Source organism: Ptiloglossa arizonensis, chromosome 1 (assembly GCF_051014685.1).
Source record: "Ptiloglossa arizonensis isolate GNS036 chromosome 1, iyPtiAriz1_principal, whole genome shotgun sequence".
Lineage (NCBI taxonomy): Eukaryota > Metazoa > Arthropoda > Insecta > Hymenoptera > Colletidae > Ptiloglossa > Ptiloglossa arizonensis.
Genome location: NC_135048.1, coordinates 14,942,783 through 14,969,424, shown reverse-complemented (window position 1 = coordinate 14,969,424; position 26,642 = coordinate 14,942,783). Strand labels below are relative to the sequence as shown.

Below are 26,642 nucleotides of genomic sequence, written 5' to 3'. Positions count from 1 at the left end.
TTCACGACCCGTTCTTACGACCCCGAGTGCCCCTTCGACGACCCCGTAGCGTCACGAAGACGTTCCAAGGTCACCGACCCCGTGTTCGTGCACGAGTTTACGCGTGTACAGTTCTCGCGACGTTCTCTTGGTAAATTAACATTGAAAATATGTTTGTTGCATCAATTGTCCAGGGTATGTACATAATAAATTATTCAATAAGTTTTGCTGTTTGATCAAACTTACTGAACAATCTTGTGTGTGCCTTGTGTACTTGCATTATGGTGTTGAGACACTGGTTTATTTTTTATCAGGTACATTGTAACTGACTATGGTAAGTGTAATTGCATTGATAGAATTTTTTATTTATATTTATATAAGATTGTAAATTAACTTCGAAAGATAGTTTATTGTATCAATTGTCTGGCTTGTGTACTTGTACAAACGTTCAAACACTATTCTATTTTATATTTGGAATTGATCGAGATTCTTTCTGGTCTGTGTAATTGCATTAATGGAATTTTCATTTATGCGAATAATTTTGACGAGTTTCTGAACCGTTTTCCGGGATACTTGCTTCCAGCATTTCAAAATTTGTTCTACAACGGTTCTACGCGATTGTGTTTACCATTCTTTCGTGTACCAAAGAGATCTTACCTTACTCGTTAATTCGACGAGTAAACGGAATAAATAGAATGGACAAAGTACGGTAAGCTGGTTTACATAAGAGTTCTTCGCGGCCGGTTTTAGACGTGTTGCGTTTGTTTGGACATGTTGACGAATAGAGGTAAATTCTTAAGGAAAATCAAAAGATACATTCTTTGCTGCAAATCTCTGTAACCGATCACATCTATCGTACAACGATGGAAATCGCGAGAACCGATTGTATAATAGTCATTTTTTACGGAGATCGTTTCTCGGAATTCGTCGTTTATCCACGATCACGAGGTGTACGACTGTCCAAGAATCCTGAGTTTTTTTATTTCTCACTCTTTCGTTACGACTGTCTTTTCAGTTAGAACGTCCACGCGGACAATCGTCGGCGTTTAGGTTTGTATCTTGCGTCTAAGAAAGTTATCTTCGAGACCATTTTTCGAAAAGAACTTCTCTTGGAAGCGATAAACTTACAATTTCTCGATAAACGTACTGGAATTAAACAAATATAGAAAAACTGCAAATTTGGAGTGCTGCGGTTGTCGAATTTCGAGTATCAATGTTACAAATATTTTGTAATATTTGGCACGTGGGCTGCACGGGGTTTACTTAATGAAAAAATTGAAATTTTTATTTTCCACGTTTTCAAATTTTCTTCACTTTTTTTCAAATCGAAAAGTATCCTACGACGAAGCAGTAGAAAGAATAAAATTTCTGGTTCATTCTTTTCTAGATTCTCTCAATTTCTTTTCAATTTTTACCAAATACCACGACAAAGAAGAAAAGAATAGACAGATCGGTGCAAAATAAGTCGATTGCGTGAGTCTAAATTTCGAATCACGAGGATTTTGTCGAATTTCAAGTACCTGTACCACGAAATGTCCTACGACGAAGCAGTGTACTACAGAGAGGTCCATTTAAAAAACAAAATTGAAATCCCTAATTTTTGTTCAACTCTTATCAATTTCCATGACAAGAAGAAGAGAAAATTTAATCGATTGTCGAATTTCAAGTACCGGTACCACGAAATGTCCTACGACGAAGCAGTGTACTACAAGACACTTACTTAGGAAACAAAATTAAAAATCCTAATATTTTTTAAAAATTCTTATCGAATACCACAACGAAGCGCAAAGAAAATCCAACCGATTATCAAATTTCAAGTACCGGTACCACGAAGTGTCCCGCGACAAAAAAGTGCACTACGAGACACCTATTTAAGAAACAAAATTAATAATCCCAATTTTTTAAAAATTCTCATCGAGACGTAAAGAAAATCCAACCGATTATCAAATTTCAAGTACCGGTACCACGAAGTGTCCCGCGACAAAAAAGTACACTACAAGACACCTACTTAAGAAACAAAATTAAAAATCCTACATTTTTAAAAATTCTCATCGAGACGCAAAGAAAATCCAATCGATTATCAAATTTCAAGTACCGGTCCCACGAAGTGTCCTACGACAAAAAAAGTACACCACGAGACATCTACTTAAGAAACAAAATTAAAAATCCTAATATTTTTAAAAAATTCTCATCGAAACGTAAAGAAAATCCAACCGATCGACGAAAACAACTCGATCGCGCGAGCGCGGTGGAAATTCCTCCGGCATCGAGCCGCGAAAGAAACGCTCCCCTCCGGTAGTGGCGCGGGGGCGTGAGACGAGACGAGAGGCACAAAGGCCGTGTCTTTGGCGCGCTTTGCCAAGGACCGTTAGGCAGAACGGGAATATGTTGGCGCCTCGCGTTGGCCGTTCTCCAACGTTCGACGATGTTGGTGCACGCGCGGTCCCGACACGAGTCACCAAACCGGCGGCTGCCATCAGTGAAACAAGAGCAAAGCGGGGGTTCTTCCGCTCGGCGCGGCTCGGCTCCGCTCGGCACCGCTCGAACGAATATCCTCGTCCACGTGTTCGTTTCTTTCCGGGCGTACGTGTCGGCGCGTCTGCACGACCCTCGAGGTATGCGTGCGGCTAGGTATGCGCCTCGAAACAGCCGGGAGAAAGAACCCGTTGCATTTATAGTTCAGGGTCAGCAGACTCGTTGCTCTTCTGCGCGCCGGCTGACCAATTCCGAGCTACCTCTACTCCTACGATCTCGCGACTTCTTTTCTGCGATCGGCGATCATGGCCGATCGATACCGAACTCCACGAGACGAGTTTTAACATTTTACAACCATGTCAACTCCTTTGTATCGTGACTCGTGTAGTCCGCTGAATTTTGTTTAATATTCTGTATATAAAGAAGTAAATAAATTAAACTCCATTGTACGATACGTTTCGAAAGATTTTGACAAAAGGAGAGTCACTTTTGATTCTATTTTTTGCATTGACACTTTGTAGCAGATGTGACATCTTGAAGGACGTTCTTTCGAGGGTGTTTGAATGGGATTAAGTAGATCGATAACGAACTCCACGAGACGAGTTTTAACCCTTTATGGTCGTGTCAATTGCTTTGTATCGTGACTCGTGCAATCGGCTGAATTTTGTTTAAAATTTTATATGTAAAGGAATAAATTAATTAAACTTTATTGTTAACTCGATTGTACGATACGTTTCGAAAGATTTTGACAAAAGAAGAGTCACTTTTGATTCTATTTTTTGCATTGACACTTTGTAGCAGATGTGACATCTTGAAGGACGGTCTTTCGTGGACGTTTGAATGCGATGAAAAAGATCGATACAGAACTCGACGAGACGTATTTCAACCCTTTCCGATTATAACAATCCCTTCGTATCGTCCTCCGTAAATTTTATTTAAAATTCTATCTATAAAGAAATAAATAAATGAATTTTGTTTGTAGCATACATGACATCTTGAAGGATGTTCTTTATAGGGTGTTTGAGTGCAATTAAATCGATACTGAACACGATGAAACGAGTTTTAACACTTTACGATTTTATCAACCCCTTCGTATTCTTTCAAAATTCGCAATTTTTTTATTTAAAATTTTATATATGAAAAAATAAACATTTTGTTACTTCTAGAATAAGTTCTCGCAGTTTGGCGAGAAAACTTCAAGACACCCTGTATATTATTTTCCTTTCTTCTCTTCGTTCCCAAGATATCAACAATCGTAATTTATAACGCATACGAGTTATAAAAATAAATAATCGATGCATTTCAGTGTTAATAGTTCCCATTTGACAAATTTTCTTTATTATTTCATATCAATAATATTGCTCGTTTAAAAATAATTGAAATACTTGCGAGATATCGAATTCTCGTCGAGTTTTCAAAATTTAGCAAAACTCTCGAAACTTTCGAGATTATCAAGACCTTCGAGACTTCCAAGACGATCAAGGCTTTCGAGACTTCCAGAACGATCAAGACTTTCAAAACTTTCGAGAGTTTTAGGCTTCGAATCGTGTTCAAAGTGATTCAAATCGTCGCGAAACTTCGAATCACCCCGAAGTTGAGATTCGAACGCTCGTTGCTAGTCGTAAACTCTTTCAATACTTTGTCATAAACGGTTTTCTAAACTTTTAAAAGTTTTAGGCTCCGCAGCTTACATTTTGCAACTTTTTCTCCTGTTTTAATAATTACGATTTTAGTATCGTCAGTATCGATCTTCAATTTATTACATTTCACATAGAATGGGGATTTAATTTATCTTGCACATCTGATGGTGAATAATAATTAGATCGTCGATAAAAGCAACGTTTTTATATTATTTAATTTTGCGTAATTTTGTTCGTAAAAGATTTTGTTTCAAATTCGATGCAAACGGTGTAAATATCGTCACTTTGTAAACCCCTTATTGGTCCACTCTCATCAGTCTAGGTCACTCTGTTCACTTTTACTTTATTTAACGGTACATCGACGTGTCACGATTTATCGCTGTCGTTAAAAAAAAAGTATAATATAGGTCGTAAATAAATCGATGTACAACTTCTAAAAGTTCCAACGTTTACGGGTGCACGTACCTCTACGAAACAAATATAAAATAACTATATATGGAAATTATTCATTTTATTTCTTCCTCTCGTCTGTCACGAGCTCGAGGGTCACGAGGAGGTAAAACAGGATTCTTGGAATACCTATGGATAATCGACACAGAACGTAAGTATTGTAAATATAGTTTATAATTTATGTTTATTACAAAGTATTAATTTTTTCATCTAACATACACGGATATCGCGTGTCCAGTCATCTAGTAGAATATATAAAAAAGATATAAAGACGAGAAAAGATACAGAGTACAACTTTGTGTAGATATTTTGCACAATTAGGCTTCTTTCCTTATTAAAGTACTACTTACAAGGATAAACTACAGCTAGTGAGTCACCGATTTTAATTAGATACTTTCTGATGATTCTAGACAATGAGATAAGTACACACATATCCGAGCGTTTTTCTCAATGCTCGTTATTTATAAAGATATTCAACGTTTAAGTTTTTTAATGTATATGTATATTTGCTTCTCGATTCAATTTATAAAAATATTCAACGTTTAATTTTTTTAATGTACATGTATATTTGCTTCTCGACTCAATTTAGAGTAACGGAATTAGCTACGATGCTACGACAGTAACTTTGTAATCCCAAGGTCCAAGGTTCGAATCCTCACAGATAGCATTATATACATTATATTATAAATTGATTTTAGCAGAGAGACGATGCTCTCTATGTTTGGTGGGACTAGAAAGGGAAAGGGTTGTGGGTTTTATTTACCTCCGAGTTGTTTATTAAAACCTGGTGAAACAGTTAATAATACTGAACGCTACAAAACCAACAGATGGATCAATTATGAACAACCATTCGTTGCCTTAAAAGAACATCAGAATTATAAAAAAGAGGGGAGAACAAACAAACAATACAAGATCCCATTTTTCTTCGTGACAATGCTCCATCATATACAGCAAAACCGGTTCACGACACGGTGGGAAGCACTCAGCTCTGGGGTTTTTTAGAGGACGTGTGCTAGTATAATAAACGACTAAACTATATAACGGTGAAACCCACACAACTGGGCAACCTTTCAAAAATATTATTACGATAATCGTTGCAGAATATAGCAAGCAATTCGTATCGATGTTCGTTAATATTCAACAAAATCCAGATGTAGATAGGTAAATTGCACATATAACATATATAGGTAGCTATATGTGTACATATATCATATATAGGTATAGTGTATATATATAATATAATATCAAGGGATAGAATATATATGTACATTATCATATTTATAGGTGGTAGGTATATATACTTATATCATATGTAGGTACGTATATGTACTTACATCATACATACATAGGTACGTATATCTACTTATATACAAATACTAGTATACATGTATACACTCCACATGTATATTACTATATACCTAACTTCTGCTTACTAATAACCATATACATAATTTAAATTCCTGAAATTGTTAAGAATCCCGTCATCATTCGAGAAACCCCAACATATTCAAGATTTTCGAACATATTTCCAAGAACTTGAAAATCTTCCGGGATTCTCATTCCCGAACCTCGGATACACTTTCTCGAGGATTCGTCGTCGCGTCTCGACCATCGAGATCTCGATCTTTTCGAAACAACCCTTCGGTTACCAAAACACGAAACATTGGAAATTCTCGGTCTCGAGCGACACACGCGGAGTGTCGTTGGAACGCGAAAGCATCGCGATGGCGCGCACCTCGCCGGTTTGCGTCGAAACGGGGGATTCCCCGAACGAGACGCGTCGTAGCTACGCAGACGGTGATCGTCTACGATGGGTAACCGGTCGAAGATCGGTGCACGAAAGTCTGGCGCGGTGCGGTTGATCCTGACCGAGCTCACCGTGAAACTTCCCGCCGCGCGTGAACCACTTACAGTCGTCCACGTACCCCGGGAAACTTTTAACGGTAAAAGTTCCGCTAGTTTAATTACTTGGAAACAATTCCTCGCATCCGTGTCCGCCCTCTCGCGCGTAAAAACTTTTCCCGCGCGTTCCAGCGCCCCTCTCCATCGGCCAACGAGAAGCCACCGATCGATTTATCGTTTTCGAGGGAACGGTAGAGGAGTTACCTTTAAACTCCGTTCCCACGGCTTCGAACGATGGAAAACTAGCGAAAACGTGGAAAATAAACAACGAGTTCTCCTTTCTCCGCCCTCGTAGATTCTCCGGTCGGTGAAAAAAATAGACAACCGCCACGTGCTCGAGGTAAACGTTTTTGTACGAGGAAATTTCTCGGGGTTTTTTTCTTTTTTACATGTTTTTTTTCTTCTATCTCTCGTTTTTTATCTTCTCTAACATTTCTTTCGTTTCTTTGGCGTACGGCTAAATTAATAGGTTGGACTCGGTCTCGAGAATATTATACCGAAGTATAATATACGTATAAATAATATTGGGTTGTTCGGAAAGTCATTTCGTTTTTCAAAATGGAGAATATATAATTTAGTAAAATGTTTATACATTCTAAAAAAATCGTGTTTCATTTTCACAAAAAAAAAACGAAATGACTTTTCGAAGAACCCTATATATATATATGATATATACATATAAATTTATCGAAATACGTATCGAAAATTATAACGTCTTCGTCGAGGTACTTTTTCGAGTATTCTAAATCGCTACGTATGATTTTCTTGATCGTTATAGAACTTTTATCGCTTTTGCGGTTATAAATTAATTTTCTCATACTAGAAGTTTGTTATTCGGCTCATTTTCCACGTGAATTGAACACTAACGTAACGTGTACTAAAAAGAAGGTCACAAAAGATTGAATAAATTTGTAAATATTTTTCTAATCAAATTTGTAAAAAATTATTTGTAAAGTGTTTCTACCGAGAAAAATTCTACTTTCCAATTTATTAAAAGTAAACCCTGTTTTTGTAAAATAGATTACAAATGGAACAAAGATATATTTATTTACCAATGATCGAATTCTTAAACTATTCTTAAACCTTGCAGTAACGGCGCTTCGGTCGCCGCGTGGGTCAAAATTGACCCGTAATTTCCCCTTACTCGCACGAATATCACCAACAGAAACTCTATTGTTCCATTTCATCGTACATTTCTTAATTTCCACGGAAAGTGATACCGACTGGAGGAAGTTGACAAGTTCGATGATCCCTTTACCGAGAACTTCGACCGATCGTGAGTTCCACGAATAAGCAACCACGCGCATCGCCGACAGTCTCCGAGAAAGTCCTTGGTGACATACTCGCGAACCCTAGACGACTCGGGTCGACCTATTCGCGCGCTCCAGTCGTCTCTCGGAAGATTACTCGCGGGGTCGTTGAACGATTCCCCAAGAGGGGTCGGGTAGGTCAACATCCCCGAAACTTGTCCCGAAGTTTCCACGCCACCCTAACGAAGCTAAGTTTCCAGTTACGAAGTGACTCGAGCGCTCGAGAAAATCTCGCGTGGCTCTTAATCGGCCAGGGATCCTGTCTGGTCGATGAAACGGCACCGAAGAAACGGACGTTTTAACGAATCAATCGATTCGGTGCTCCGCACGGCTGACGAGGCGTCCCGCGAGCGGGACTCTGATTGGTCGATGCGCGAGGGGCGTGTCTCGCGCGCAGTTTCCTCCGTGGCGTATTATAGCTAACGCGATCGTACGTGAATTATCGTTCACGAGTGTTTGGAAAATATATTAACAATCGTGGGTATGTAACCACATGAAAATGTGGAAAGTTTTTGAGATAGAAGGGTGAAAGAAGAGTGATTGAAGAGAATGATAGATTTTTCGAAATTAGGTGCGAAAGAGGAGAATTTAAGATGGCGTCAGAGTGAGGAATTTTGAATGGACGTGACCAGATACACGGAGTGAGAAAGGTTAAGGATTAGAACGAAAGGGAATGAATGCGTGTGAGAATGTAGGGTACGAGGGAAGCGAGATTGGGACACTTGTTGTTGGAGATTTATCGAAGTGAGTCAGGGTCGAAGAAAGTCCAGCGAGAGTTACCGCGAGGGAGACTTCTCTTTTTAAATAAACGTAGTAGCGATGTTAAAGGAGTTTCTTTACTTTTCGAATCTCGAAATCTTAGTCGCGTGGGATTTAATGAAGGTAATCGCTACGTAACGATAGTAATTTATCTCTTACGGAACTAAGTTCAATGTACTGTCGGTTGACGAGAAGAAGGCCAATGAGTGTTTATATTTGTGTTTTGGTTTGCAGTTTACTTGCTCCTCTATTTTCGCGCGCATTGTCGCTATTGGCTGTTATTGACTGTGTGAACGATGGGAGGGGAGATCAATAGCGACCAATAGGAACTATGCATGCGATGGTGGGAGGGTTGGTAGATTAAAGTGGGGATGGAAATACTCGTTGGCCTTTTTCTCACCGACGAATAGTACCTTATCGAACTTCTCGTTTCGTGATTGCCTGATCTAGCATTGTTCGTGAATATTTCAGATTTTTACATTTACATTGATCAAATTTTATTACATCGATCAATTTTTGTTAATTATTCGATCATCTTTATCTTGCAATTCTCGATAAAAATAACCAGCTGATAATATTGCACAGAGAATAAAGTTTTCATCGTCGAACTCAATTTATCACGATTACGACATTTGTACACAGTTTAACGCGACAACGCCTTTTTTATGTTACCGATTATAATCTCATGAACTCGTGTAAAGGATAATAGTACGCTTCGGTTAAAAATATTTCCTCGGTTAAATCTCGAAGAAAAATCCATTTAGTAAAAATTTATTAAGAGTTCATACCGGTCGTTCCCAAATGTAAACTCAATACCAATAAACGAAATTTGTTTACAATAAGCGGAGTATTTTTTAGAGACACTTTAAACGAAGTTTGTTTACAATAGACCGATTATTTTTAAAAGAAACTTTAAACGAAGTTTCTTTACAATAGGCAAATTATTTTTCAAAGAATTTTAAACGAAATTTGTTTACAATAAACTGATTATTTTTTAAATAAACTTTAACCGAGGTTCGTTTACAATAGGCGGACTATTTTTCAAAGAAATTTTAAACGAAGTTTACTTACAATAAACCTATTATTTTTAAAAGAAACTTTAAACGAGGTTCGTTTACAATAGGTAAATTTTAAACGAAGTTTTTTTACAATAAACTGATTATTTTTTAAAGAAACTTTAAACGAGGTTCGTTTACAATAGACGGACTATTTTTCAAAGAAATTTTAAACGAATTTTGTTTATAATAGACCGATTATTTTTAAAAGAAACTTTCGAAAAACGAAACGAGACGAGGATACTCACGGTGAACTGTTTCAGCTTGGTGTAATCGACGAAGTCCAATCTTCGATCCTGCATGAACTCGAGTGGCATCGCGTCTTCCGGTAACTCGGCACGCGCCACCAGGGGGTAGAACGTCTGCAAGTGAATTTCAATCGAACGATGATTAGAATAACGACGAATTCTCCAGTTCGTGGGAAACGGGGAAGGGAGGGCGATAAATCGAGCGACGGCTGACGAGAACGAAATAGAAATCTTATAAATAGATACGATTATAATAGATACTTCCGCGACCTGCTCTTTATTCTCGTGACGAATATATTGGGTTGTTCGGAAAGTTAATTCGTTTTCCAAAATGAAGAATGTATAATTTAATAAAATGTTTATACACTTTATAAAAATCGTGTTTTATTTTCACCAAAAAAAAATGAAATGACTTTTCGAACAATTCAATAAGTTTCTCGAGCACCGTGTTTAGCTCCGGTATACTGTACACTAGACTCTCGTATAACGCGAATTCCTATAACGCGACAAAAATATTGCGACTACTGCTACTGTTTTCATATAACGCGTCAAATAATAAAACACAGGAATTATCCTATTTAAAAATTATCGGCTTCTTACGTTTCATTGTTGTTTTATTTTTTACGCAGTCACTATTAACATAACGATACCAGTGTCAGTGTTAAAAAACATCTGAGGAATCGGTAGGGTACTAGTGTCTTGTATTCGCAATTCGAGGAAGCTTACACTTTAAATATGTAAGTATATATAATAAAGAAAGTATTTTGTAAATTGGGTTGGTGAAGAAAGTTATTCTTAAGGAGAAATATTCCCGCGCGATTTTCGTGATTCAAGAAAACTTAACCTTTAAATACGTAAGTATATACAATGCAAAAATATTTTGTAAATTAGGTTCGTGAAAAAAGTTATTCTTAAGGAGAAAAATTCCCGCGCGATTTTCGTGATTCAATAAAATTTAACCTCTAAACACGTGAGTATACACAATGCAAAAGTATTTTGTAAATTAGGTTCATGAAAAAAAATACATTTAAGGAGAAAAATTCCCGCGCGATTTCCGTGATTCAAGAAAACTTAACCTTTAAATACGTAAGTATACACAATGCAAAAGTATTTTGTAAATTAGCTTTATGAAATAACGTTATTTTTAAGGAAATTAAAGAAAACTTAACCTTTAAATACGTAAGTGTACGTAACACAGAAGAACATTTCGTAAATTAGTTTTATAGAAAAAAGTTATTTTCGAGAAGAAAAATTACCTATAGGACGATTTCCTATAACGCGAATTCCTAAAACACGGTACACATTAACAGCGTTACTCGAGAGTCTACTGTATTTGACTCGGCGCGACTTCCCGCCATTTCCGGCGCTTAATCGGAATCGTGCCACGGACACCGAGGAAATAACTATCGGTGCTCGAAAGTCGGCCCGACGGATAATTAAAAGTTCCGGCTAATTACGATTAAAACTCGCGCGCGGGTTAAGGATGGAACAGCTGCACCGAACGAACCACGTCGGATCTATTCGATCCGACGAACTTCGCCAAAATCGAGGACATTTTGTATGCAAACTAAAGGACATTGGACCGGTTTGAGCTGGAAAACTTGAAATTACAATTTCACCGACGCGATCTCACGAGACGAACCGATTTCGACCGATTCGAAGAATCTCGGATGTACCGAACCTCGAGGCACTCGCGCGTTCCACGAGCGAGTATTCTGGTAATTCGTGTCCGAAAAATTTCTTTCTTTTTCTCACGTTTTCTCAAACTCTTCGAGAAGATCTCTGCCAAAGGATTTCCTCGTGTTGGAAAAATTGACGAAGTTACAGACGTTTGAAGAGAACAGTGTTCGGCTCGCTGCGTATCTAACGAAAACTTTAAACGCGTCTTTAAAACGATTGCATATTTCGAGTCGCTGTGGATGGATTTATTTCAAATTTGGAGAGAATGTTAAGGAGATGTTTCTTTATCGTAAAAAATACGGATTTAAAAATTGGATGTTTTTCTTCTATTTTTTCTAGCACGTTGAAAACGAAGAAGATGCGAAAGAAAAATACTCGAAGTTCGTTTTTGAACTTGCTATCGTAGCTTTGAATATTTATTTAAACAAACCGTCGATTCTCTTCGATTGTTGCTCGATTATACTTTATATACAATTCCATCTACTTTGAATATCTTTGTTATTTTTAAAGACATGGAAAAACCTTATTTACAAAAATTATACGACAGTGACACAGTGGTAATTTTTTTCTTTTGTCATAATGCCTTGAATTTACAATTTACATTATTTCTCATCGTTCCAATGTTACTTAGAGTAACCACGTACAATGTTTAATATAGGAACAATATTGCAAGGTACGAAACAGAGACTATTTCGACACTTGTTGATAACAATCAGCCAATGATAACAAATGTACGAGTTTTGATTATAATATCGCGTTGATGCGAACATACGATTCGAGTACCTTTTACCGCGCGAGAATCGTTGTTTTACTTCTTTATTTATCGTCCTGGCGATAAAATAGTGTAGTGCTGTTTAAAAAGGTAGAGGCGACCTTGAAATCTCGGAGAACCCTCCAACCTCGATGAAACTTATTACCGGCACGTTACGATCATCTTCCTGTCGTACAACTTGGGTAAATAAAGTTTTTTAATGTCTTTGACAATAACAGAGAAGTTATTTCAATCAAAGGATTATTTCTCGTTTAAATATTCAAGGCTATACCACGCAAATAGCTGACATTAGAATATTCTTGTGTGTGTTATTGGTTCGGATATAGGAGATTCTATTTTGTTAAATAGTATTTCGATTAGCAACTCGCTTTACTTTCATCGTTGATAGAACCTTATGAGACTAACTTAAAGGGTAAAATTTACCAAAGTTTGCAACCATTACTTAAAGGATTGAACTACTTCGAAAAGTTGAATATGTAGCGCAATGTTTCGAGAATTTTGTTCTGTTATAAACAACAGAGATGCTTCTTCTGAAAAATTTCCTGTCAGTGATGGAGATAGACACGAATGATATGTACCAAGTTTTGTTTACAAACAGGAGTGTATGTCAAAGTAAAGAAGATTGGAGTTGTTTACCAAAGTAAACATTTACCAAAGTTACAAGTTACAAGTTACAAGTTACAAGTTACAAGTTACAAATTACAAGTTACAAGTTACAAGTTACAAGTTACAAGTTACAAGTTACAAGTTACAAGTTACAAGTTACAAGTTACAAGTTACAAGTTACAAGTTACAAGTTACAAGTTACAAGTTACAAGTTACAAGTTACAAGTTATAAGTTATAAGTTATAAATTATACGTTATATTTACCCAAGTTAATATTTAACAAAGTTACTACTCATCAAAGTTAATATTTTCCAAAGTTACTATTTACCAAAACTACAACTCACCAATGTTACTATTTTCCAAAGTTACTATTTACCAAAACTACAACTCACCAATGTTACTATTTACCAAAGTTACTACTCACAGAAGTTACTATTTACCAAAGTTACTACTCACCAACGTTACTATTTACCAAAGTTACTATTCACTGAAGTTACTATTTACCAAAGTTACTATTCACCAAAGTCACAACTCACCAAAGTTACTATTTACCAAAGTTACTACTCACCAAAGTTACTATTCACCAAAGTCACAACTCACCAAATTTACTATTCACCAAAGTCACAACTCACCAAAGTTACTACTCACAGAAGTTACTATTTACCAAAGTTACTACTCACACAAGTTACTATTTACCAAAGTTACTACTCACCAAAGTTAACATTCACCAAAGTTACTACTCTCAAAAGTTACTATTTACCAAATTCACTACTCACCAAAGTTACTACGTACCAAATTCACTACTCACCAAAGTTACTACGTACCAAATTCACTACTCACCAAAGTTACTACGTACCAAATTCACTACTCACCAAAGTTAGTATCTACCAAAGTTACAATTTCCCAAAGGTATCATTCACCAAAATTACCATTCACTGAACTCACAAAATTACTATCCCCCAAAGTGAATATTGACCAAAGTTTGCAACCACTACTCGTGTACATCTCCATCGCTCCTAAAAAAGTTCTCACAAAAATCATCGTCATTAAAAAAAAAAAAATTCTCAACGAAAGCCCTACATTTCCTAACGCAATCGAGGTAGTCTAACCCATTCGAGAACAAAACTCCCCCACGAAGAATTTCGTCCAATCTTCGATCGCACAGTTCTTCGATCGGGATTCTCCATTCGTGAAGCTTCACGATCCACTCGATCCTCGCCACCGATTGTCCTTATCGAACGTAGCTCGAAGCGAAAGTTAGGCACGCGTGCGACGCTATCGCGGGACAAAGAGCCCGCTAATCGATAAAACGAGCTCCACTCAAAGGTAAAAAACGTAGAGAAGGACAAAGTACACTTACCAGAGCCGGCCAGGCGACCGTGTTCGCGACAGCCGTGGCGCCCCTCAGAGGTTTCCCGTTGATACGATGATGGTGATGGTGGTGGTGGTGGTTATTATTCGCGTGGTTGTGGTGATCGATGGCGATGAGGCTGGCATGCCTGGGGTCGGGTCTCTCGGCCCAAGACAGACCTTTTTCCACCAGGAAGAAGGAAAACACCGCGTCCCTATGCGGCGATAGCCATTCTCTTCTTTGCCACTCTACGTCGTCGTATTCTACGAGGATCTGCAAGAAACGCGTTCGTTCAACTTCTTGGACGTGTACGACACGGTGCGGTTCGACGACTTTTGCGCGGGAAGATCGCCTGTACAGCTCGTACAGTATCGGAGAACTATACTGGCAGAGTGCAAACACGATTATAGACCGAGTTAATCATTTCCAAAGTGTTTTCATTTACCGAACCAACGTCCTTCGCAGGTCTCGCTCTTAAAGAGGGACGAGCGATACGTTCGAATAAAAGTGATTTTTAGTTTTTTCTTTTTTTTACAAATAGGTCGACGAAACTTTTCGTCAATTTACGTGTATGTTCTTTAACGTCTCGAGATGTAGATTCTTTTTTTTTTTTTGTTACAATTTATCGGTTTTTTGGGAAGTGATAAATGTTGTTCTGCATGGACCTGCTAGAAATTCGAAAGAAACTCCCAAATCGCGTGTTATTATTAATTCGATATTTATTAAACAGGATTTAAGTTCTAGATGTAGTTCTATTACGAAACAAATTTAATTTGTTTGATTTTTTATTTTAGATCAACATAAAAAGACGTCGTCCGCAGAATGGTATATAAGAATAACATCAATTAAAAGTGGATAAATTGTAACGAAAGAAATGACATCTTGGAAAGTTAAAGGATGTGTATATAGAAGAAAAGTGAGGAAAAGGTTTCATCGAGGTTTTACTTTGTAAAAGAATTGCCGAAAATCACTTTTATTTTAACATTTTACTCGAGTCTCTCCCTTTACCTCGATATCGAGTGCCATTTTCGTACTTTCGCTTAAAAACTGTCGTACGTTCTCTTTGAAATATCGTAGAATTCGTGTTCTCGTTCCTTGCATAATTTCTCGTGCCAATTTACGTTCGTGGAATAAAAATATACGCGGAAAGTTTCTAGCGCGAAGCCTTCGAACTTATTTATACGCTCGTTCGATAACCGAGTGCCTGGGTATCTATGCAACGAAAGCTATAGTTAAATGGACTATAGGCCAAAGTATGGGAATATTTTATGGACAAATTATACAGAATACAAAATACTTTGGTCATAGTTCTTCCAGTCTAAATTTAATCGGACAATGAATAATAATTATTAGAAATTTTGTATAATTTTCTGCCATATTTAGTTTACTTTCGAGGAATGTAACAGGTAAACTATTTCCTACTTTTACGAGAGAAACGGTATCATACGTTTACATAATTTTACTAAATTAGAATTAATCATGGTCCATACGCCGTGGTCCATATTTCTGATTTATCATTTGTTAATAATTGTACAAGTTCTCATCGTAGGAACGAATAAACCTTCGAATCTTTCAAAATTCGTTCAAACTCGTACCTAATGATTACAGAAACGTGAAATTTTTTCATGGTTAATTTTTTTTCACGTCTTTGGTGAATTTGTTATCATTTTTCCCTCGAATTTTCTACAGAGGCGTTCGGTGGATTGCAAAAAGATTAAAAGATAATCGAAGGCGTGGAAACGAAATCGTCGCGTGTTTGATTTATCGGAACAGAAACGCTCCGGGTAACCGGGTACCTGGTTATTGACAAACGTAGAAAAAGCTGGTTATTGACACAAGGGTTAACACGTTCGCTACCACGCGTCGTACATGTGTGACGTGGTAAGTGCTATCCAGGATTCGGTGTCACATGTGTGTGACGAAGATCGAGTTTCAATTTCCAACGAGAGAAGCGGACCGAGTCTTCTCCACTTACATCACAGATGCTTCCACATAGTATAAACAACGATAAACTATGGTTCGGGTGTTACAAGACGTTTTTTCTTAGTCTTTTTACCATTTACATATTAAGAGCTTTTCATTGGAGCACTTTAATCGTTAGAAATGTTTTTATCGTTTTACGCGTTTTATTTTTCATCGTTTCGTTTATTTTTGTGAAGTAAAATTTAGCAAGGAACAACGAAAAATTCTTATGCTCTTTGCGAATCTAAAAATGATAAACGAATTTATGCTCGGACGAATATTAAGAAAATAACGTAGCGAATAAAAATGATCCAGTTCCAAAAGTGTTTCCACCTTCATGACCTCTTTATTATTTTAAAAGTTTTTATACTCGTCACCCTCCCAAGTGTGTCGCGTATCGAGTGGTCCGTAGTCGAAAACGGTCTGTGACATATAATAAGAGCGATAAATCGAATCTGATTATCGACGTGAGGATTAAAGTAGGCGTTCGAACTGGTGACAACTGACGCTTCGAGTAACGCGAGTCGCTGGTCACTTGCAATAGCATCTCGAGATACTGGTCGTTACACGGTTAAGAACTCTATCCAGACGAAAATGATCCACGAACTCGATTTCCCTTTCGTGAGTCGATGAACACTAGATTCACCACAAATGATTTCCAACTGCATTTGTAAACAAATTGACTTTAAATTCCATAGTACGTTCTCCAAAGACAATCTTTTCTACTCTACACGTATGATCACTTTTATAAATTCCTCCTTTTACTCTCTCATTCTTCTGAGACACGTACGAAGTATAACTTATAGAATTGTTGTAAACACAATTTGAAATATAACTTTATCATAGCGAATAAATTACTTTTATAGTAAACTGCGTCTCTCGGCGCGAAGTTTCCATTAAAGTAGACGTTCGAACCGGTGACAACTGACGCTTCGAGTAACGCGAATCAGTGGTCACTTGCAATAGCATCTCGAGATACTAGTCGTCGCTCGGTTAAGAACTCTATCCAGACGAAAATGATCCACGAACTCGATTTCCCTTTCGTAAGTCGATCAACACTAGATTCACCACAAATAATTTCCAACTACTTTTATAAACAAATTGACTTTAAATTCCATAGCACGTTTTCCAAAGACGATCTTTTCTACTCTACACTTGTGATCACTTTTATAAATTCCTCCTTCTTCTCTCTCATTCTTCTGAGACACGTACGAAGTGTAACTCACACAATTATTGTAAATAAAATTTGAAATATAACTTTATCATAACGAATAAATTACTTTCATAATAAACTGCGTCTCTCGACGCAAAGTTTTCACGTCAACTCCAATACTGTATCACCGATTGTGCGTAATTCAAATTTCTTGTCGTATCACCGTTGTTCAATAACGTATCCGCTACAATGAACTTACGTTTCAAGCTATATACATAGCAACAGATCGGTAAGATACACCATTTTCGCGTCCCCGAATCCACGTTGACGGAAAAGACCGAGGATGAGGGACGGAACTCGATGTTGGCTGATCGACAATATCCATTATTCATAAAACGCGAGCAACGATGGCGTTAAAGGGGCGATCGAGGAAGGAACGGTGAATTCTCACGGTTGGTTTACCACGAGGCTTCGTTAACGCGATAAATTCGACGAGCGATCGCCGATCGAAGGTCGAGGCGCGCGTCGCCCTCGTTGAGTGTCTCGACCAAAACTGAACTCGATCGGTAAATAAAATACGGTGAAAGGGACCGGTTGTTCTCGTTACTGGTTCGATCTCGACTCGTTCTCGGAACGAGGCGATCCGTCGTTCGATTTCACGAGCGAATTCGAGCCTCGAAAGGCGACCCTCCCACGCAGCGTAGCGCTTCTCAAAGGCGTACACGTGACCCGGTACGGTCACCCGATTAATTGATAAATCAACATTAATGGGCGCTGCTGGGTCGCGGAGGCCGGCGCTCGCGACCCAACGTTTAAACGGAGACGACGCGAGGGCTTCGTTGAAGGGATTTTTCAACGAGTGGGAAACCAAGAACTCTTGGAAGATCACTGTATCATTGGAAACGTGATTAAGTATCTGTTTCAGAGAGAGAGAGAGGAAAGGAGAGAGAGAGATTAGTTTTTCTTTTAGACTGAGTCGACCCCGAGGGAATTGTTAACTGACATGCTAAATTATATTAAATTTCTAATTTTTCTTTTCTTGTAAGGAACTAATTGTAGGAACAACTCTAGACTTGGAGTTAAAGAAGAAATGTTCCAAGCAGAATATTTTGTATACTTTGTTAAATTATACCAAATTTCAAATTTCTGTCCTTTTAGCGATTTTTTTTAGAAATTTCGTTACTCGAAAATTGATCATTTTTTTTTAATAAAAGAACGCATCGATAAAATGGAGTTACAGAGGATATGTTCTTTTAAAGAGGTCCATATGAGCGTTGTATAGGGGGTTTTGCAACGAGTTGGAAACCAAAAACTCTTGGAAGATCACTGTATCATTGGAAACGTGATTAAGTATCTGTTTCAGAGAGAGAGAGAGAGAGAGAGAGATTAGTTTTTCTTTTAGACTGAGTCGACCTCGAGGGAATCGTTAACTGAGATGCTAAATTATATTAAATTTTTAATTTTTGTTTTATTGTTGACTTTTTTGAAAATTTGATAAATTATAGGAACTAATTCTAGGAACAACCTTAGACTTGGAGTTAAAGAAGAAACGTTCCAAACAGAATATTTGGTTATACTTTGTTAAATTATACCAAATTTCAAATTTCTGTTCTTTTGGCGATTTTTTTGAAAATTTCGTTACTCGAAAATTAATCATTTATTTTTATATAAAAGAACTCATGGATAAAATGCAGGAACTAATCAATCTAAATTTGGAGTCAAAGAAGGAACGTTCCAAACATAACATTTGGTATATTTTGCTAGGTTATATCAAATATCAAATTTTTGTTTTTTTGTCAATTTTTTTGAAAATTGTGTTACTCGAAAATTGATCATTTGTTTTTTAATAAAAAAACTCATCGATAAAACGTAGGAACTAATCAATCTAGATTTGAAGTTAAAGAAGAAATGTTCTTTTAAAGGAGTCCATATTAAAGGTTATACCAAATTTCAAATTTTTTTTTTTGTCAATTTTTTTGAAAATTGCGTTACTCGAAAATTGATAATTGTTTCAATAAACGAACTCGTCGATAAAATGTAGAAACTAATCAATCTAGATTTGAAGTTAAAGAGGGAACGATCTTTTAAAGAGGTCCATATGAGCGTTATACAGAGGATTTTTCAACGAATTGAAAATTAAATACTCTTGGAAGATTATTATATAATTGGAAACGTAATTAAGTCTCGGTTTCTCTTTTGGATTAAGTCGACCCCGAGGGAATCGTCGAATTGTTAACTGAGATGCTAAATTATACCAAAATTCTCTATTTTGTCAATTTTCTTTCGTTACTGCAAAATTGACCATTTTCTCATAACTAAATGTATCGATAAAGTTTGGTAACTAACCAAGCTGGACGTGGAGTTGCAGGAAACGTTAAATTAAACAAATTGAACGTAATGAAGAAACACACTTTAAACGAGGTCAACACGAGCCTCGTAGCGAGGGTCTCCAAGCAACTGGAAACCCAAAAACCCTTCGAAACGAGCCTCTCTCGTATGAAATCGACCCTGAGGGAATCGTTGGGTCGTTAACCGAGTTCTACGTATCCAACGTTGCTAAACTATACAAAACCATAGTTTCTTGCCACATTTATTCCCTCTCTCGAAAATTTATCCATTTGACATAACCAAATGTCAATAAAATTCAGTAACCAATCAACCTGAACGTAGAGTCAAGAAAAAATTCTTTCAGTAGTGTCAAAATGAACAATAATTATTCTACAGTATAATGTCAATTTGCATACCGTTATCACTGTTGAAACAATAACAAAGTTAGGTTGAAAAGTCCTTCCTCGTCCTAACTATGGAATTATCATCGACCTCGAGAATGTTTATTCTCTCAAGTGTGAACACTGATATCTGTGCAATGTTCACATCATGTCACTCCATGTCTGGAGTATAGTAATACTGTCAAATATAAAATAAAAATATATCAAAAGATTACAACACAGATTTTCGAGACTAGTTCCTCCTAGAACTTAAAATTTCTACTTGTATTATTTACCACAACTGTGTGAAAAATTCCACGAGAAATAAACCTTGAGTTTCTCGAATGTTGAAAAATAGAGGTAAATTTTCTTTTTAAAATTATTAATGTTACCACGTACTCTCCGTTGCTATAATCAATTATTAACTTCTCCCCTCCCACTGGATCATTATCGATCTCTTTAACGTTTCTATTTCAACCTGTAGCAGTCAAATTCGTCATTTTTTTTTTTAACGTTCCACAAAATCATTATCAATCTCTCTAACGTTTCTATTTCAACCTGTAGAAGCCAAATTCGTCACTTTTTTTTTAACGTTCCACAAAATCATTATCAATCTAACGTTTCTATTTCAACCTGTAGAAGCCAAATTCATCACTTTTTTTGTTTAACATTCCATTTTCGTTTCTCCCATCTGTGACACGATCTACTTTTTCATTTCTACTCGCGCACAATAATAGCTTCACCCTGTTTATGAATATAAATACACGAATAAATAAATATCGACGGTTCACGAATAATAGAAACGTCGCCAACAGGAAGTTCAGCAACGATGAGCTTTATTTACGTAAACGACCTCCGATCGAATCTCTCTCAAATCGAATTTACGTTTGCTCGTCGCTTTTCCACGATCAGAATTTTCGAAAGCTCGTCGATCCGAACGATGACGCGGATAATTAACGCGCAAACGTTCCAGATAATCAGGATACGCGTCACCGACCATTATTCAGTGGTGTTCGTTGGTGTTTTCGTTGTTCCGGAAATTCCGTAACGATGTGTCCCGCGAAACCGTGTTCGATGGTTTAGCTCGCGGTGTTCGGTGCCGATCGAACTCTCCAAGACCGGGCTCGCTATTTTTGAGAGCCAGATTTCAACTATTATCGGGGATTCGTTACGTTTCGTTCGTTTGCGAAAAAAAAATTTCCCTTTGAGATCGAATTGCTGGAACTCGTTAACGGAGACATTTTACTGATAGTGGCGGGATTTGAAATGCCTCGAATCGGTAAAATAGTGGAATATTCGATGACTTGGAATGTATAAAATATTGGAGGGTTTGGAGAGCTTCGAATTTGTCAAATGATGGAGAATTCGAATCGCTTTGAATTTGTAGAATGGTGAAAAAATTGTCTTGAATTTGTAAGATGCTGAAGAAGTCGAATTGTTTCAAATTTGTAAAATGATGTTGAATTCGAATTGTTGAAAATTTGAAAAATGGTGGAAAAGTCGAATTGCTTCGAATTTGAAAAATGGTGAAAAAGTCGAATTGCTTCGAATTTGTAAAATATTGAAAAATTCGAATTGAAAATCTCCGATTCGAAACCTGAACCCCCAAGAATCCTATTCCACGTACATAAATAAACTTTTAAATTAGTCTACACGGTACAAATAATTCTCTAATGGGAGACGTTAATTTTGGTCACCTCGTACGCACCGATTCTTCCAAAAATTATTTTATTCAAAAATATCGTAACTAAATTTATTATTTTTTCTCTTCGGAACGATCACGTTCCCTTTTATTCGAATCGGGAGAAAAATCTTACTAAAACACCATAACTGATTCGTTGGGAACTTGCCTCGATTCCATCGCGGGCACGCTTGATTCCACGGGGCGCACGGAACCACGAAAATCCGTTAAAAACGCGGGGAAATCGTCGAGTCGACGCTTGGAGTTTCGTCCGCTAGACGGCGATACCTGTCGGAGTGGGGATCGGTAATGGCCGCCGCGACGTAAGCTCCGCCCCGTGAAACTTTCCGGCACCGCCCACTCGGTTGCCACGGTAACCGCGCGTCGGCCATTTTGGTCTCGCGACCTACCACAACCCTCTCCTACCGTGGACGCGAACCTTCCGTCCCCACTCGACGTCCGCCTTCGAGCACGATTCACCTCCGCACTCCCCACCCTAGGCGCAACGGACGATGCGCACCGTCGCGGTCCGTTTCGCGTTCCTCCTGTCCCGGACGCGGACCGAAACGGAACGGTACACGTGTGTTATTGTTCCTTGCGGTGAGTGGGCACTCGTTCCGTGGTTCGAGCGAATTTCTCGATGGAAAAAATTCTCCAACTTCGTTCGTTCGCGACCATTGATCGCGAGACGAGGTTGAGAACCGTCGACACGCGATTACGCGAGGACTCGAACTTCGAACTACACTTCGAACACCGACCACGCATAGGAAACGTTCGTCGACCTTGAATTCGAGGACCTATCGCGACGTCGATGAATCTAAACGCCTGGAAAAAAAAGTTTCCGAAGACGTTCGAAGACGTCTTTTGTTCGCCGAACGGAAAGTGTGTCACGATGTTGATATTGGTAATTTTCCACTGGAATCTGCAACGGTGAAAGAGGGACTCGTTTCGGATTTCCAGAGGATTTTAAAACCGATTCGAAACGCTTCGGGATTCGACTCATGCGACGTTAACGAGCACGGTCGTCGGGCGCTGTATCTTATAGGTGACTGTAGCTCACTCGGTGTTTCCTATGTATTTATTAATGAGACTGTACTGCTCTGGACACGACCAAAACGCTATGGATATTTGAATCGTTATAACTTCGTGGAAAATAATCGTATGATAATCTTTCATGGGTCATTTTAAAGGTCGAACGGTCTAGTTTCATATACATATACGGTATTCCTCTGAAAAACGTCTTGTATTAAGTAGCGATTGAAAGAGTGAATATAGTTTTCTTAGAAAACATTGACAAATTTCAAACCGTCCCCAATTGTTCGAACAATTTTTCACGCATCTAAAATTACTATAGTTTGTAGATCGAAGCCTCCTCTTTGAAACAAGCTGCTAAAAGTTGGCGTAGAATTTTTGTTTCATCGTGTTATACCACTTTCAATGAAAAGTGGAAAGTACTGTGACGACGTATTGAAGCTGTTCGACGTAAATGTCTACGTCTCGCTGCAATAACTTCGTATAACCTTGGCAGTGTATTTTATTATTTAAATCTTTGAACGTCAAGCGATAGAAAAAGAAAAATATCAATGTGACATTCGCAAATAAGGTGTTTAAAGGTTTTGTGTACCGTGTCCAGGCATCGTTGAATAGTTCTCCTTGAATGTATCAGCTAGGCATCCGAGATAGTTTTCCTTTGTTGCATATCGAACAGCTTTGTACAGCGAATGGATACAGTGGAATCCGCTTATTACGATCACTTTGGGATTTGCAATTTTCGATAAGAATAACCACCTGATAACGTTGCACGAAGGATAATAAATTGTCATTATCGATCTGAATTTATTGCAAACAATCACATTTGTAAACGGTTTAACACGATACCGTATTTTTACTTTACGATATTATACACTCGTATAAAAGATAAAAGGTACGTTTCGATTAAAAGCAAGTTTCCAAGGAAAAATTTAATACGAATATGTTGAAAATTATTGTCCTTCGTTCTCGAGTATAATTATCGCGATTCGTACCAATAATAGTAGTTGGATTATAATTGGCAGATTATTATTTTTTAAAGTTACTAAATTCTTTAGTAATTTTATACAGAGTGCTTTACAGTCGGCTGATTCTGATAAGAACAGTCGACTGATAATATTATCCGTGATTTTAATAACCAGATTCCTTTTTTAAAAGTTTTTTTGTTCAGTCGTATTTCACGTTAGTTTGTTTTTATGTTATCTATTTCTGCTTATACACTATTTCCGCCAGCTGGTATCTTTTTGTCCCAAAGTGTTCATACCTTGAATAAATAAATAGGGTAAAGTTGTCTAATACCAGGACCTCTCCTAACGAGACCTCAGTTTATCTCCGTTACAGATCTCTCAAATGTCGTAGCAATGCTTCTTCGTTTCACAACCAATCGCGTATTTCTTTGTTTCGTTCGCTTGTGACGTTGAAATCGATTCAGCGTCTTGGGCAAGCATATTCGTAAAATACGTTGCAAAATGTTTTCAAAGTGGTTCGACTAAATTACAAATATCTTTAAAAAGATAAATTGTAATTATTTTTATTAATATTGTTATACAGTGCTCTCAATGGAATTTAAGATTTATTAGTCGTGTATCTTTACGTAGCAAAGAAAACCTTGTTAACATAGAAACTACTTAATAGTTAATTTGTTAACTCTTTGAAATTTCTATTAGTATAGGTATCCAATTATTTTTAAATATTGTTGTACAGTGCTTTCAATCGAGTTTAAAATTTACTAGTTGTGTATTCTTAAATGACAATGAGAACCTCGTTAACATACAAGCTATTTAATAGTTAATTTGTTAACTCTTTGAAATTTCTATTAGTATAGGTATTCAATCATTTTTAAATATTGTTGTACAGTGCTTTCAACGGAGTTTGAAATTTACTAGTTGTGTATTCTTAAATGACAATGAGAACTTCGTTAACATAGAAGCTACTTAATAGTTAATGTGTTAACTCTGTCCTTAAATGACAAAGAAAACCTCGTTAACACAGAAGCTACTTAATAGTTAATGTGTTAACTCTTTGAAATTTCTATTAGTATAGTTATCCAATTTTGTTGTCTATTCAAAGTCAACTTGGAAGTTACTTAATAGTTAACGTGTTAAACTGTAACAATTTTTATTATCTTAGTTATCCAATTTTGTTTTGAGTGAATTTTACTGAAAAAAAAACGGAAACAGTAAAACAAGGATTGGATGGTACCGGCGGTTAAAGCAGCGTATCATTGGTTATAAAACGGCTGCAAAACTTTTTACCGTCCTTAAAGAAACTCTTGAACTCTGTCCCATGGCGAGCAATGGGTTAAGTGTACAAAGTGTTACCGATGGGTTCACAAAGTCCGCTGTGCCACAGAAATAGATTTTACACGCTCAATATGTGAATTAACGAAACAAAAATAAATTCCAGAAACGAACAAATTAGTTCTCGTATTAGAAATTTATTTTGTAAATCCGTGTATTTGCGTAATTTTAGTTTTTATTTTATTACCCGAAGAAATCGAATTACTTTTCTGTAGTTTTCAAATAGATTTTAAAAGAGTGTACATTTTAGTTTTAAAGCGTGTATTTAATTTTGATTAAAGTGTCCTTGGTTTGAAAGTTATGGTTTTTTAAAAGGATGGGTCTGGTATCGGAAAATTGTGTCCTAGATAAATAAATAAATACAAAGCCAGTAATTTACGTCATGCGAAAAAGTCTGAAATGCAACTAATTTTTGTAAAAATTGTCCTGAATCGAAATTTATGGTTTCTTTTTATAAGTGGTTTTCACATTAAACAACTTTAACCTAAATAGATAAATATTAAATAAGAAGCCAACAATTTACACGACATGAGAAAATTTGAAATGTAACTAATTTTAATAAAAATTGTTCTCAATCGAAATTTATGGTTTTCTTTTAAACGGTTTTCATATTAAGCAACTTTATCCTAAATAGATAAATATTAAATAAGAATTACACGACACGAGAAAATTTGAAATGTAACTAATTTTAATAAAAATTGTTCTCAATCGAAATTTTTGGTTTTCTTTTAAACGGTTTTCATATTAAGTAACTTCACCCTAAATAGAAAAAAACTAAATAAGAAACCAATAATTTATACAACGCGAGAAAGTGTGAAATGTAACTAATTTTCATAAAAATTGTTCTCAATCGAAATTTTTGGTTTTCTTTTAAACGGTTTTCACATTAAGCAATTTTACTCTAAATAGATCAATATTAAATAAGAAACGCGAGAAAGTGTGAAATGTAACTAATTTTAATAAAAATTGTCCTCAATCGAAATTTATATTTCTCTCTTTTAATGCTTTTCACATTAAGCAACTGTACCCTAAATAGAAAAATAATAAACAAGAAACAAAAATTTGAAATGTAACTAATTTTAACAGAAATTGTCCTCAATCGAAATTTACATTTCTCTTTTTCAATGCTTTTCGCATTAAGCAACATCGCCCTAAATAGAAGAATATTAAATAAGAAATCAATAATTTCCACGGCGCGAGAAAGTATGAAATGTCACCTACATTCTCTGCGGTGTATAAAATAAGTGATAAATATAAGTTCTGGTCTTAAATGCCCCGTGCAGTGGCAACGTATACGCGAGCGAGGCGTATCGAAAAGTTTAAACGGAACCTGAAACGACGGCCATTGGCCGGCTCCCTTTGAACCTTCCGTGACTCTAATCGCTGTCATTTCCATCTCCGTAACGTCGACCGGAGGCGTGGAAAAAAAGCGGCGTGTCCCCAGATTTTGAAACACGGATAACCGACGTCGTCGTTCGTTACCTTTTTAACCCTTTCGATGTTAACGGCGACTATAATCACCCGCTCGTCGTGTCCCACCGGTGACTATAATCACCCGCTTGTCGTATCCCACCGTTGACTA

General features: G+C 36.9%; 1 protein-coding gene across 5 annotated transcripts in view; it reads right to left on the bottom strand.

Moving 5' to 3' along the window:
- The window catches only part of Kdm3 (Lysine demethylase 3), a 572,262-nt gene that overhangs the window by 426,291 nt on the left and 119,329 nt on the right, over positions 1-26,642 (bottom strand). For all 5 annotated transcript variants that reach the window (XM_076305347.1, XM_076305593.1, XM_076305514.1 and 2 more), the window contains exons 2-3: positions 14,237-14,500; positions 9,819-9,932 (exon numbers count right to left, since the gene is read on the bottom strand). In XM_076305347.1, coding sequence (XP_076161462.1) covers positions 9,819-9,932; positions 14,237-14,500 — 378 coding nt within the window. The remainder of the gene's footprint in view (positions 1-9,818; positions 9,933-14,236; positions 14,501-26,642) is intronic.